The sequence below is a fragment of the Gavialis gangeticus genome, unplaced genomic scaffold (genome assembly GCF_001723915.1).
Source record: "Gavialis gangeticus isolate Ggan-Ray unplaced genomic scaffold, GavGan_comp1, whole genome shotgun sequence".
NCBI lineage: Eukaryota > Metazoa > Chordata > Crocodylia > Gavialidae > Gavialis > Gavialis gangeticus.
Window position 1 is genome coordinate 41,924,077 of NW_017728995.1, and position 15,455 is coordinate 41,939,531.

The window sequence follows — 15,455 nt, forward strand, 5'->3', positions numbered from 1 at the left end:
CTGCTGGTCCCCTCTGACTAGTTTGTAATACTCTGCCTCATGAAGTTACTCTTTCCCCTGCCCTATGACCAACAGCTACAGATTTAACCCTCTCACAGCCAGTGCTGAATTGGCAGTAACATTTGGCTGAGCAGCAAGGGGAGAGGAAGTAAGGCTATTGAAAGGACCCTAGCTGCCTCCATGCCATGGCACATTCAGCTCTGAATGAGTCTGTGCTGAAGCAGGTAAGACTCTGGAAAAAAATCTTTTTTTCTCTTTGTCTCCTTCATTCTGCCTTCTCAAACCAAGGTTCGTGCCTTATTCAGGGACAGGTGTTATGAGAATAAATGAGAACTCAGGGAATGCAGCTGGAAGTTGTGCAGTGAACATCTATTAAAACAATTCTTCAGCTAAGAAGGAAGACCTAAAATACCAAGAATTCCTTAAAGTAAAACCCTACAAGATTCTTCATCTCTTCAAATATTTCTTAATTTCCCTTCAGTTTATATTTACAATGACAACAGTAGTTTAGGAATGCCTGGGAAATCTACTTTTTCTCCTCAGTAAAACCTTTTTTAGTAAACACATTTTTTTTTCAATCAGCAGTGAATCTTTCCTTCTCCAGGAGCCATCTTCTAATAATTCTTTGCAAATTTCAAGAGGAAAAAAAGGTTGTGTTACAGGAAGCTGTTGTATAATTTTTATTTTATTTTATTTGTATTTTATTTTAGAAGCTCTAGATCTTAGAGCAATACACATATCTCCTTTCTTTGCTTACACAAATATAGTTTAAATTATCAAAGTGAGGCGCATACTTTTTATGATTTTGATCAATTAGAATCATTTATCAAAAGTAAAGCAAATCAAATGTAATTGGAGATATCATCTGTTCTCATTACAGAGGAACAAAATCAATCAACTGAGAACTCTTGTGATCAACTGGATAATTAGTGTTGTTACAGATGCAGCTTTAAGTGTTTCAAGTTTTGTGGCTATCTTGATAAGATAATTATACTTCAGTAATGCTTAAGTGTTAACAAGAGCAATGTAATTCTTTTTGGCCTGCTTTTCCTGGCTAAGTCTGCACTATCATCAGTGTTACTTTTGTTAATTTTTTAAGTTTTCTTTTATTTCTTCTTTCTCTTCAGAGAGTTGGCACCAGGTACTTTATTATGTGTCTGAATAGAAGTAAAACGGGGACTTCCTTTTCATTTTTGGGACTCGTGTTCTTATAAACAGTCCTTTGAACAAGAATTTCAAAATTATGATTTTGTAGTTCAGTATATAAAGCCATCTGGGTAACTGCTAACATTTTTTTCTGAAGAAATTACTCTACACCATTTTCAGATTAGTTAATATTCAAGCCTAGATCTTCTGATCCGACTCTGCCAATGGCCTTATACATCTGATTTCAGGATTAAGGGTATGTAGGAACTCCCTGGCTGAGCTGCTTGAAAACTGAATGAATGCTCTGAATACATTTTTTGGAAAGCTTACCTGTTTTTATCATTTAAAAATTCCTGTCCTTTTAGGATCTTGACCCATTACCTACCCCCTCTCAAGTAATCGTAAGGTAGGGGCCATTCATTATAGGTCCAAAGTAAATCTAGTCTCTATACAGGCCAGCATGTGTAATGATGGCTCAGGATGGGTTGTTTGTAAAGACTGAATATAGTACTTCTGCATTTAAAATCCTGAGACACTACAGCTCAACAAGGACAAGATTATATTCACACATTTCTTGATCAGTCACTAGAAAAAGACAAACTCACCCAAAGCTAATGTGTGAGATCCCTCTACTCTATGATCATTTCCCAGAAACAGTTGAGTACAATGGAATTAGATACAGTGTAAATCTGGCCCAAATTCTGTATGGGGACACACCTGGAAAGAACTGATTCTGTTATGTCATTTTAAGAACATTCATCTGTTTTAGGTGAAGAAACCAAATACAGTTGTCCCATATGATTTAAGCACCACTGCATTTTTTAATAATATCATAGGCTTAGAGAATTTATTTTTAGTAAAGAATAGCTGGCTAGGGCTGCTTCACCTCACTGTTATAATGGTGAAGTAGAAGATTGTGTAAAGGTAAATATCCAACACATCTGATTATCTGACATTTATAAAAAAAATGTATCAGTGTCAGATCGATCACTTTTGTTTTATTCCATTTCGTACAGCCCATCAGCAAACCTTATCTCCTTTAATAGTAATTATACCCTTTTAGAGAAGACCCACTTCATAGAATGAATGTTCATTTTTTTCGTCCATTGGTAGCTGGATGATTTGGCTGTTTTCCAATTCATCCCAATAAAGAGGGACATCCTTCTGGAGTGAGGCAAGGATCTAATTCTTGCTCTAAAGTAGCCCTTATATTAGGGATAAATTGAATCATGAAGAAGGCATGGGGGTTGGTAAATGTGAAAACAGAAAGAATTGCCATGTTGAACTAACTTAAAATATTTTTTGTTTTGGCCAAATGATCATCCTTAATTTTTATCAAATAAAACAGCTGAGCTTTGTGCAATAAAAAAGAGCTTAAGCACTTTATTGGATTCTGAAAAGAAAATTCTTCTTGTGCACAAAACCTTCCTTGGTTGTGGTACAAGTTATAGCAGAGTAGTTTATGTGATAGAATAATCTCAAAAGATCATAAATCTGTTCATATCAGGTAATTTTGGTTAATTGAAACTGATCTCCCCCTTCTTTGTTCAGAACAAGACCAGAAATCTTGAAACCCTTATGCTATTTCTGGAAGTGTTATCTTTCTTTCTAGTGAACTTTGGCTACAAATGAAAATACAGCAGTTTGCTCTTGTTATTTCTTCACTTCTGCTTCTAGTCTTAAGCAATGCCATGAAATAAAAAGGTTTGCTGTAAAAATAAGTTTCACAAACCCTGAGTCTATTTTAGTTTCAGTTACATTATTGAATAAGAACTGACTGGTTCATTCTTAATGACATTTCAGTTATAATGTAGATCAATATTACAGCAAAAATATGAATCCCAAATTAGTCCCTTACTTCTATAAGTTTAATTTCCATTGGCTTAAAAAACCAGTTTATTGTACTGTAGTTTTATACCAGCAAGAAAAATTACCCATAGCAGTCCAATGTTTTAATAGAGTTGTAACTGGATAATATGAATGACAAAAAACCCTGGCATATGGACAAAATGATTTGACCTTTGCCTTAGCCACAGTACAATAAAGAATAGGCGGAAAGTGCAGCTTCAGGGTTTTTTCTTGAATTCTGTTATTAATGCATTGTTGTGTAATGACCTTCCAATCCAAAGACATTTTACCTAGCTATAGCACATTTTTTTGACATTTAAAGCATGGGAAGCACATTTACTTCCACAAAGGTTTGCTGAAGCATAGCTGTTTCAGAGCTACATGAACTCCCTTACTTTTGGTCATATTGATAATCGCAGGGCCCTTTTCTATTTGGAGTTACTATGGTTACAGCTGCACAGAAGATGTGAGTTGCAGTGCTATTTTTATTGATAAAAATAGATATTAACTAGAGCAGCAGGAGCAATTCCTGTTCCTAATAAAAGTATAACATTGTGTATTTTAAAAGTCTAATTCATAAAAAACAACAGGTAATATATTTTATAAACCTTAGGTGAAAAGAAACCTGAAAAGTTTTTAATTAAAATATTTTATTGACATGTTCTCCTGTTTCATCACTGAGCCATGAGTAGGCGGACTTATTAGCTGGGCCAGGAATCTATAATTAAAACTGGAACTGATTTTAGAGAGAGCTTTTTGGCATGGATGACTTGACTGGGATGTGTCTCATCTTATTTTTTTCCAATGTGAACCTCCTATTAGAAGGCAGGCCTATTGGATAGGACAGATGATCAACATTGCTATAATCAGAAGATTAATAAGAGACAATGGGCAGTCCCTTTTATCATAATTTCCTATATGATTATATCATTTTTAGAAATAGTTTATTTTGATCGTATACTCATGTGATAAATTACTTATACTGATCTCATTTATTTTCTGGCTCTCCTGGTGCCATTCAGCAACAGCAACAATGGAAATTATTGGATACAGTTAGTATAAATGTTATTGAATTTTCTTGGTATTTTGGTAATACATATTTTACACAGTGTAATAGCAAGCCAAGCCCCTACCACACGTTAGAAGATAACATTTCCAAACCTACTTCATGGATGCCTGTGCTGACTTGTGTAGGATGAAGATCACGCTAAATTCAGCATCTGCTAACAGATGTCACCTCAGGCCATAAAATCCAGATACTGAAAATTCTGAGATACTTTATCTGCTTAGGTTTCTTATCACTGCATTTTTTCATGAAAATTAGCAACCCTTTTCTGAGTCAAGACCATTGACTGATATGTGGACTGCACTTACAGAAAAGTTTTCTACTTCATCAGAAATGGATGTGTTTGCTGTTCTCTAATTCTCTCTCAGCTATCCCTCCTTGCATACCTCTATTAAAATCTGAGAGCAAAATTTCAGTCCTGAGAGTGTGATTCCTTGGATGCAAGTTTATTTTTGTTTAGTATATTAGGCATTGTACTATTGGTACCTAACTCACTGCATCTCACTTTGAGACACCTTAGTTATGTACAATATCATACTAGGGCTGTACAAAACAGCACCATTCTGTTTCGACTTGTGTTTTGACGGAACAGCATTTTGTTTCAAATTTCATTTTAATTTGAAACCGCTGTTCCATTTCATTTCGTCAAAATAGTGTCACTGTTTCGACATTTCAGAATATTTAGATAAGTTAGGTATATTCAAGTTGGCAGGAGCTGATGATTTTTGCCCTAGAGTACTTAAAGAACTAGCTGAAGTAATCTCTGAACAATTAGCAATCATCCTCAAGAACTTGTGGAGAACAAGGGAGATCCCAAAGGACTGGAGAAGGGCAAATAGTGACTATCTTTAAAAAGGGGACCTAGTGAATTACAGACCAGTCAGCCTAACTTTGATACCCAGAAAGATACTAGAACAAATTATTAAATAATCACTTTGTAAGTATCTAGAGGATAATCTAGAGGATGATAAGAAACAGCAAACAAGTTTTTTGTCAAGAACAAATGATCCCAAACAAATATAATTTCCTCCTTTACAAAGTAACTGACCTAATGCATAGGAGGGAAGAGGTAAATGTGATGTATATTAACTCTAAGATATTTGAAAATTGCACACGTAAAATGGATATATATGGTATAGATCAGGGCTGTTTAACTTCTGGCTCAGTGGGGGACACATGCCTTGCAGGCTACAGACCTGAGGTTCATATGCTGTGCAGGCTTCTTGCTATATAGGTGCTCCCTCCTCAGTGCCATGCAAACCACGCTCCACCTCCACCCACCCACCCTCAGCCAGGCACACCACGTTGTCAGCCTGGCTCCTTCAGTATAATACTACCAATAGAGCTAAGACAGCAAACCCTTTGAAGTTCAGACAAGCCCTAAATTATCCTGTATGGAATATAGTTTCATGAAGAGTGCTTTGAGCATGTATTAATCTCACTCATGGTATGAGCAACACCTCTGCAGAGATGAACATCAGAATTAAATCTCCAAACTAATTTTAGATTCCAAATGCTTCTGCTTTTGCTTTGGAAAATTCTTTCAGCAACAGCTTCAATTCTCCCAGTATTCTGAACGTAAGTTGTAAGGACCTTAAATGAGAGAAAAAAATCATCCAGACATGCTAGTGTCTGAATCATCAATGGTAGCTTCAGTGTAAAAGGAGTCAGTTCCCATTTCTGAAATGTCAGATGTTAACCTGACATGCTGGAGGCATTTCTAAACTTCAGGATTCCTCTGCTACTAAGATTTAGGCAATTGCACAATTATATACCAGAATGAGCATCAGTGAAGCAAATTCTATGAGATACTATGTAATTTTCAGGTACAAATCACTAAGAACTTGTATTTTTTTAAAAATCTCTTTGCATTTACAAATGTAAATAGTAATACAAACAATATTCTGGAATAAAGCGTCCACACCTGAAGACAGGAGGGTGATCCAGGCTGACCTTGACAGGCTCAGGAAATGGGCGGACAAAAAACCTATGGTGTTTAACACTGAAAAATGCAAGGTTCTTCACCTTGGGAAGAAAAACCTGTAGCATCCTTATAGGCTCGGCAGCACTACGCTGACTAGCACTGTGGATGAAAGGGACTTGGGGGTCATGACTGACCACAAGATGAACATGAGCCTGCAATGTGATACTGCTGCTAGTAAAGCAAGCAAAACGCTTGCTTGCATCCACAGATGCTTCTCAAGTAAATCCCAGGACGTCATCCTCCCATTGTACTTGGCCTTGGTGAGGCCGCAGCTGGAGTACTGCGTCCAGTTTTGGGCTCCACAATTCAAAAAGGATGTGGAGAAGCTTGAGAGAGTGCAGAGGAGAGTCACGCGCATGATCAGAGGTCAGGAAAGCAGGCCTTATGAAAAGAGGCCGAAAGCCATGGGGCTCTTCAGCCTGGAAAAGCACAGGCTCAGGGGTGATCTGGTGGCCACCTATAAGTTCATCGGGGTGCTTACCAGGATCTGGGGGAATGTTTGTTCACCAGAGCACCCTAAGGGATGATGAGGTCAAACGGTCACAAACTCCTCCATAACCGATTCAGGCTGGACATAAGGAAGAACTTGTTTACTGTCTGAGCCCCCGAGGTTTGGAATAGACTGCTGCCAGAGGTGGTTCAAGCACCCACTCTGAGTGCCTTCAAAAGACATCTGGAAGTCTATCTTGCTGGGATCCTGTGACCCCTGCTGACTTCCTGCCCGTCAAGCAGGGGGCTGGACTTGACGATCTTCCGAGGTCCCTTCCAGCCCTAATGTCTATGAAATCTACAAAGCTTGTACACAATGTTCTTCATGCTTATAAAAGAGAAAGCAGTTTACAAAGATGAGTCAGCATTACTAGTCCCACTTTACAGATAAGTAAACTAAGGCACAAAATGAATAGGGGTTATACTTTGAGGTTGTTACCAAGCCTTAATTTTGAACAAACTTGAATCCTGTTTTTTTCACCAAGAATCTCAAAATATAAATGCAATATACAACCTTGTAGAAAATATATATATAAATTAGCAATGCATTCAAAGCATCTTAAGGCGCTTCATAAATATCACAGAATTAAGCTCCACAACCCAATTAGAACATGTTTTATGATCTTATTCATAGAAAAGTAAATTTATGGCCCAATCATCCTAAGTCTGTAGCAAAACCTTGATCTCCTTGCTTAAGTCACAAAATTATTGTCTCTATAGTAGATTTAAATAAAGATATGGTGACTATGTAATACATGTACAGTTGAAAGTGGGAGGGAATGGATATTGCGAGTCTTGTCATTTTATATGAACTATAAAGTTACTGCTGAATTTCAGGATTTGGTATATTTGCAGTATCCATTTTCTTTTATATTTTGTTAACATGAAAACTGTTATATAATTCAGACTTTAAAACTTGCTAATCAAAACTCCTTTTCTTTTTTCCTGCTCTTTTGTTCACAAAGTGTTACAAAACATGAAAATAATAAGTTTGCTTTGCTCTGCCTGTTTCTTCACAGTGACAGTGCTGGCTATTTTCCATGAGCTGCATGTGGATACTGATCTATATACACTCCTTTTTGGAGAAAGCGTCCTCAATGATGCTGTGGCTATAGTTCTCACATAGTAAGTACAAATTTCTACATCCTTTACCCTGTGAAGTAACTCTTAGTTGTCCTAGTAAAGTGCCCTCTCAATACAGATATAAACTCAAGAGTTTAATAACTGCTTTAAAGGGATGTATGTCTAGAGGTGTGCTTAGTGCATTAAACAACCAATTTCCAATACAGTTAATAGGTATTGTGTGTCTAAATAGCAACTAGCAACTTTTTGTCTTGGGTACTCAGTCCAGAAAAGAATATCTTTTTTAAAAGAAATGCTGATGCATTTTATGTTCTAAACAATGTATCTGGATAGTTCTGTGCTAACGGGGCATGTAAAATCAGAAGCAGAATCTATCTCAAATTCCTTATATTTTCAGCAGCCTATTATTTTCAAAGGCAAACCCACAAAGTGGTTCTTATCTCAGTCTACCTATTAAGGCTGACAGAACTTCAGCTGGTGATGTTATACATATATATCTCCTTGTTGTCTTAAGAATCCTAAAGAATTTCACAAATGAGGGACCAGTTATTCTCCCAGGATTGTGCTGCCCCATAAAATGCTAACTAGGTAGCTTTACTTCCACATGTGTCACAGCCTTAACACTCTTTGGACTATTGCTAAAAATACAAACAACCCCAGAAGGCTGAAATGGGGCATACATTTAAGTACTTCCTTGAGTCAGGGATGGGGCCATAATGCAGTCTCCCTCAGGATGGGACACGGCAACTATCTGATAGTACACAGCCAGGCAAACTCAGAAGGGCCATAGGGAGATGACAGGTAGAATACCATATCCCACAGAAACTGCAAAGTGACTTTTGGCCACCATATAATAAACCAAATAGGAATTTTTTTCCCTAAGAATTTTTCTCATTTTTGGCCTACCTTTTTCACAGAGTGTACAAAATTCTTGCAAGATAGGCAAGATTAGAATTAACGTGTCTACTAAATTAATGATTTTCTCAATGCAAGGTCTCTTACATTCACCTACAGTAAGCCTCTGCTATTGTTTTAGGGTAGGAGCTACATATCCAGCTGCTGCCGTGTGTCTGTGCATTGAATTTGATGATTAGACATAGCACATATGTCATATTCAGTGACTGCAGGTAGAATGTGTTGCTTAGAGTATGTACATCAGAAAATAAGATGAACAAAAGGAAACCTGTAGAGATTAGAAATAATAAAAAAAAAATCCATGAAGTTAAACTAGGAATACACTGCATTAAATAAATAGTGAAATAAATGCAAAGATGGTAATCTTTTTTCCCCAATTTTATTTAGTTGTATGTATTAAAGAGAGAATAGACTTTTGGTCATTTAATCTGTTCTTCTACTGATTCAGTATTTCATAGAGAATAGCTGGGTAACACTTAAACCTAGAAATAACTCAAGGAGATCTATAATCTGTTAAGTATCTATGGTTTTCAGCAATTGTGCTGCCAAATTACAGAGAGCTCTTGAAAAAGTCAGACCATGATGAACTATTCAACTGCAATGTAAATCTGGAAAGCACAACAATGTGGTATAGGATGTAAGTCTTGAGTTTCTAATCTCCTCCTCTTTTTCCTGCAAGCAAGTCCATCATCTTGCAGATGGAGACAGAAAATAAATAAAGAGATGCTTGTTGCAAATACAGGCTCCTGCTTTCTCATCTGTTGTTCTGTCTCTAGCAGGTCACAGCTCTACTCTTTACAATAGGACCTGTTTACCCTGGCAAGCTGATATATTTTTCTGTATGGTTAGTGGGAGTAATACCTAGACTTTACATGATAGAAGAGATTGCTGAGACTGAAAAGAAAGCAGAGTGCCGATAATCTAAGTGTTACTTAATTTCTAACCTAAATAATGAGTTATTGTACAAATTCAGTGTTCTTTAACCCTGCTGTGAACTTCTTTCATACAGCCTTTTAAGTAAAGAGGTACTACAGATAGTGTCGACTTTTGTGCCTTAGCACCCTGATAAACCGAACAGCTTCTTTTTATTTGAGTACAGAAATGTGAAGTTCTAGTGCTCGGGAAGTACAGCTACCCTCATCTCATGATGCATGTGCACCTTTAAGTTTTACTTTAAGTGTTATGCAAAGCTCTTTTCAAAGTGCAACAGTGAATTGAATAGCAGGGGAATGTTTAAAAATATGTAAATGGCCACTAATGCAATGCTATACTTTCTCATACACAATGGATGGAGTAAATCAAGAAGGGGTGTGTACCTCTAGTTAGGTCAAACTAAGTGTGAATTGTACAGAAGTTTCAGAAAGGTTAGATTGGTCTAAAAATGGCTGACCTTATCCAAGTTAAACCTACCCCTGAGGTAATCTAACTTAGATCAGGTTGGCCATTTTTAGACTGATCTAACTGTCCTGAACTTCTGTACAGTTCCCAATTTGGGTACATACAGACAAACAGAGAGGTTATGAGGAGGTTAGATTGATCTAAGGCCATCCAATTTAAGGTAAGTCAGGATGGGGGGAGCTTACAGGGGATCAGGGTGGCAAGCAGGCTTGGGCGAGATCAGGGGGGTAGGCAGAAACCACAGGGGGATCAGGGGCAGGTGGGGTCCATGAGGAGGAACTAAAGGCAAGCAGGGCCCAAGGAGGGACTGGGGGGACAGGCATGATCTATGAAGGTGATCAGGGAGTCGATCAGGGTACCTGAGAGGTGATCCGAGGAGCAGGGATGCAGGCAGGGTCTGCAAATGGGTCTGCAAGTGGTCCCCAGGACCAGGGGCTGTTTTTAGCCCCACAGGCCCCCACCCCCAGACAAGCTATCCCCCACAGTGAACCTAATCCCCCATCTCATCCACACCTCACTTCACCCCAAATTACTTTCTCAGCTCCTGGCACTGGAAATGCCAGTAAAACCAGCACCAGGAGTGGCTTGTGGGACGGGGGTTTGGCAGGCTTGGGCAGGGGGCTGGCTGGTCCACCAGAGGGGTCCACCTGGGAGTCAGGGTTGTGGGGGCTAAAAATAGCTTAGTGGCAGGGAAAGGGTATGAAAACTGCAGTCCCAGGGCTGGGGGCAGTGGCTGGGCTTTCCCAGCCCTGGGTTGGAAGGAAAGGATGAAAAAAAAACAAATATGTTTTATCAGCCAGTTGAAGAAATGCATGGCAAACATCTGCAATAATTAAAAATTAATCTTTTAATTTTAATGTAAATCTTACATTTCTATATATGACCTTTTGTGCCATGTTCTGACTGACTTTGGGTAGAATTCATTGTTGTAGCTGGTGGGAGGGGACAAGAACTACTCAGCGATCCTTTCTGCTCCCTTTTCCTGCATTCATGGACATGATATGGTGGCTTTGCTCTCTGAATGGCAAGTAGGGCTTGCTATATAGGTTCCTCACCCCCCACACTTTATTCATCAGTTACTGCCAGCTTACATAATATCTTTTGTACAGGCTTAGGAAGTGATGCTGATATGTGCTGTATCTCAAATAAATCTAGAGGTATAGTAGCCAAATACTTTTGAAGCCTGTACTTCAAGTAATTCAACTGCCCAGTCCCCACTAGTGTCCACAGACCCATATTTTAAACTTTTACAGACTCATGAATACTATATTAGATTATCTGGTGTTTCCATTATATTCCTCTGTTCTAACTTGATCAGCAGAAGTCTTCTGGTACTTGCCCCTAATGGGTTTTGTGCACCCTGTACATAAACAACAATTAGATTGCTTCTGCTACACTGAGACAGCAGCTGGGACCAAAACCAAGAGCTTCCTTTTTTCCACAAAGGCATCTCTTCACATAGCCACCCTCTTCCTGACCCCATGCATCTTCTTCATTTGGGCAGCTCTCCTTTGGGTATCCTTCAAGAGAAGAAATAAAAAGAGCTGTGGGCAGTAGGTAGCTTGCAGGCTTGGGATTAGAGCACTTTGTTGGCAAGTGGGAGACACAGGTTCAAACCCCCTGTAGATGGAGGGCCCTATAATGTAGGTCTTCTGTTCCCTAGGCAAGTGCCCTAGCTACTAGAGCCCTGCTCTTCCTACTTTCAATAGGTATGTACCTGGGGTACAATCCCTTCTGCCACAGGTGGAAATAAAATCGAACTTGTGCGTAAGTGGCAAAAATTATTACACAGCAACCTGAGTGCTACTTAGGTACTTGAAAGTGAAATAGGGTTTCATCTGTTATGAAAAGTGAAGGAAATCACCTGCCCAAGGTCAGAGTACTTGGGGTACTGAGATGAGGATTTCAGCCTAAGTAATCACCTTGCACAAATGCCCAGCCACTTGCATTATTAAGACAAACTGTTTCGTTGAACAAAGTAATCTCTGTCACAGTTCTCATGGAAAATAACTGCCTAAGAAAAGGATGTAATAGCTCAAAATTAGTATTTTTTGAAACTCATTTTATACTCAGGCCTCTAGCTGTTGAAGAAGAATCTGCACTGCTAAAAGAAGCCCTTTGATATCTAAATCTTTCAACATTAATTACTATAAATTATTCTTCAAAAATACTCATGTGATAACTGAAAATGTTTTTGTTTCTCCAGCCAAGTCTGTGTGACTATTTACAGTAGCAGTCAGGTATTTCCTGTGTATCTTCCTTTCCAGGAAATTGTATATTCTTTGTAGTGGTCGGTATTGATTTTACCTCTTTACGTGAAAGCCATTTAAAATATATTCAGCACCAAATAAGTGATAGTTATTGGCTCTCTGTATAGTCTCCTCTGTCTGTTTACAATATATGTGCTCAGTATATAGAGGTATATTATATATGCTGACAAACCCCAAAATTATAAAACCTCAACATGTCTCTGTGAAAAGCAAGGTATTTGAGATACTTTATTGGGTCAGGTTGAACATACGGCTTCAGTCTTCTTGACTAGTGATAACTCTTAAATAATAAACCATTTATTTTGGGTGAAAGACTGTGAAAATCCTGTACAGCAAGAGGAAGATATTTCTGATCACATTCTCCTGTCATTTTTAAGCAAAGAAATGCATTTCATATCTTCATAAATATAATATTTCAAGGCTGAGACCATTATCTACAGTATTTGGATTCATTTTATTGCTCCTAGGAATGAACGTATGTTATTATTATTATTATTATTATTTTTCATCCCATTTGGTTTCTTCTTGCATCTTGTAACAGGGAGCTAGAGACTCCCATTATGGACAAGGCAAAAACACACTAGGACCACAGCTGCCTGTGTAAACATACAGCCAAAATAAGGTCTGCAGACTATCAATGTAGGCAATTGCAGGGAGGAAAAGATGCTCATTAGAATAGAGGACAAACGCATGAGAGCCAGTGATTCACCAGCACCAGGTTTGATGACTGAAGGGACTAGATAAGGGCACACCCCAAGGCAGTCAGGGGATGTAGCTCTGTGTGAAGAGCAGCAGACTGTGAGCCCTTCCGTTTCTCCTGCTCCTTCCCCCCACAGAGACAGAAAGTAACTCCTGGGGAACTTTGGCTAGAGACAGAACCGTCAGGAGCAGGGTGAGACCCGGGTTAGGAAGTGCCCAGAGGGAGACTCATTTACTCATAGCAAGGACAATTTTGGTAGTCTTAAAGCAATGGCCTATTCTCTTTGTTTACATGGCTGTCCAAGTGGGGCTGCCTATGTTAAAATGATAGCCTGACTTTTTCTTTACAACATTGGCTTTCCAGTGAGAAGAGGGTTCAGTTAAAGCACAAGCCTGCCTTTATGTTGTGTTATAGCCAAAGGGCTCGTTTCTTTGTTATAGTTTAAGACCAGTGATTTGGGTTGGGATTATCAGGGGTGTAGGAGGTCCCAGTAGTGCCCAGAGCAGGGCAGAGACAGGGCTAGAGAGCCTGGTGCCCAGAGAAGGACAGAGACAGAGCCAAGGGACTTGGTGCCCAAAGCAGGGCATAGAGCTACAGCAGGTGAGAGTCCTGAGCAGGGCAGAAACAGGGCCAGAGAGTGCAGTTCCCAAAGCAGAAAACATAGCCATAATAGTCAAGACAGGGTTGGAGCCCAGAAGCTGGGTCCAGTACAGTAGGCCTGGGCTAAGTGGCCCAGCAAGAGAAAGGGGCTGGAGGCCAAGAAGGCTGAGGCTCTAACAAGGGGAAGTGCCTGAACAGTAACACCAGCAAAGTATAGGTGTTTCTGTAGGGAAAGTAAGATGCCACAAATACAGCACTTAAGGCACCTTGTGTCAAGAGATACCCAGAGACTGTGAGAGAGAGGGATTAGACAAGTGGTTTCTCTGGGGGACTTCGGCTGCTTCACAATCCTTTACTTTTCAAATAACATCCAAGGCATGGTAGAAGAGTGAGAGAGAGGGAAGAGCCCCAGGAACCAAAGGAGGCAGCAGTCTGGTGGTCATCCGAGGGTATTACCATGCCACTCAACCCTGCCTTCCTACATAGCTTTGTATCAAAAAGGTAACACAAAGCGTCTGATTTTTTTTCCTTTGTTTCTTATCTCAGAGTTGCTGAAGTATTCCAGGAGCTTTTTCCTTAAAAGGTTCTAACTGATGAGATTTTTACTACTCCATCTATGTTATGCCTCCTTTGTGTTTGCCTCTTCACACTGCCATAGAGAAATTTTTAAAAAATCCTCTGTAAGGTCCAACAAGCATAGAGGCCACTATTTTCTTAACTACAAACCTTTCCATTGTACAGTTTTATTTTTTTTTAACCTTTGTCTTCTTAAGGTAAGCAACCTTCTAGGAGCCACTTGATCAGCTAGACAGAAGGACTTAAAAATGTAAAAACTAAGAACATTTTTTTCTTGTTAATAAATATTAGGCCTTTGAATTTTTAAATGTAAGTGGCAAGGAGTTTGTGTGTGTGTGCATGTGTGTGTATGTGAAAGATGCTGTATTGAACTATATTGAGTTTGAAGAGGTGTTGGGCAGCCTTTCAGGCACAAAGTACACTACCATCACAACTACAACACCCCTCATTTAATTTGTTATTTTTCATTATATCAGTAAAAGTGTGGATAGAAGTTTACAGATGAATCAAATGAGATGCTTCCCATCTGTGGACTAAATTCTGAGGACCTTTACTGACTTGAGTTGAAATTTCATGAGAGTGAGACTGCATAACTGTTTGAAACTTAATATTTTAAGGATACTGCATGTATCTTGAAAGTTAATCTCTTAATTTTAGTCTTCAACCCTGATCCACTATGCATTCTTTACCCATTCAAGTACACTTGTAAATATACTGAGGTGTGGAAGGAGGTTTTAAGCCAGGGGCAGGCAATTATTTTGGGTAGAGGGCCACTTACTGAGTTTTGGCAAGCTGTCAAGGGCTGCTTTGGTAGCCCTGTCCCCTGGTTGCTCTACATTCTAAAAATTGAACATCTACAACATTCCTTAATTTGATTTAAAAAAATATTCTTGCCCTGACTTACAAGTGTTTGTGTAGTGTACACAGAGGTGATTGCACAGTAGTTTGAAATGAAATGTTACACTTGTATATTGGGGGGGTGAGGGCATGGGGATAAGTTTGTGGGGTGCTGTTAGTTGGTGGGTATTTGGGGTGTGGGGGAGGGTGTGAGCATGGGGTGAGAGAGCATGTGGGTGTATGTGTGGATATGTGGGGTATGGGGTTTGTGGGGGAATGTGAGGGTCTGCATGTATGACAGTGCAAGAGGGGGTGTGAGTGCATGTGTATGGTGGGGTGTGCATGTGGGACTCACCCTATGAACACACACTCACTCTCTCCCTCCCTCACTGCACACACAGTCACACACACACACATACAGTTAGTCCCTCATTGCTCTCTGTCTCTGTCTGTCTGTCTGTGTGTCTTTCTCTCCTTCCCTCATTGGATGTATCGACACACACACACATACACACACCCTCCCCTCCTGCTCCTGGCTCTTCC

General features: G+C 39.3%; 1 protein-coding gene across 1 annotated transcript in view; it reads left to right on the forward strand.

The window, feature by feature from the left end:
* The window catches only part of SLC9A9 (solute carrier family 9 member A9), a 491,595-nt gene that overhangs the window by 113,524 nt on the left and 362,616 nt on the right, over positions 1-15,455 (forward strand). The window contains exon 6 of the mRNA XM_019503549.1: positions 7,553-7,658. Coding sequence (XP_019359094.1) covers positions 7,553-7,658 — 106 coding nt within the window. The remainder of the gene's footprint in view (positions 1-7,552; positions 7,659-15,455) is intronic.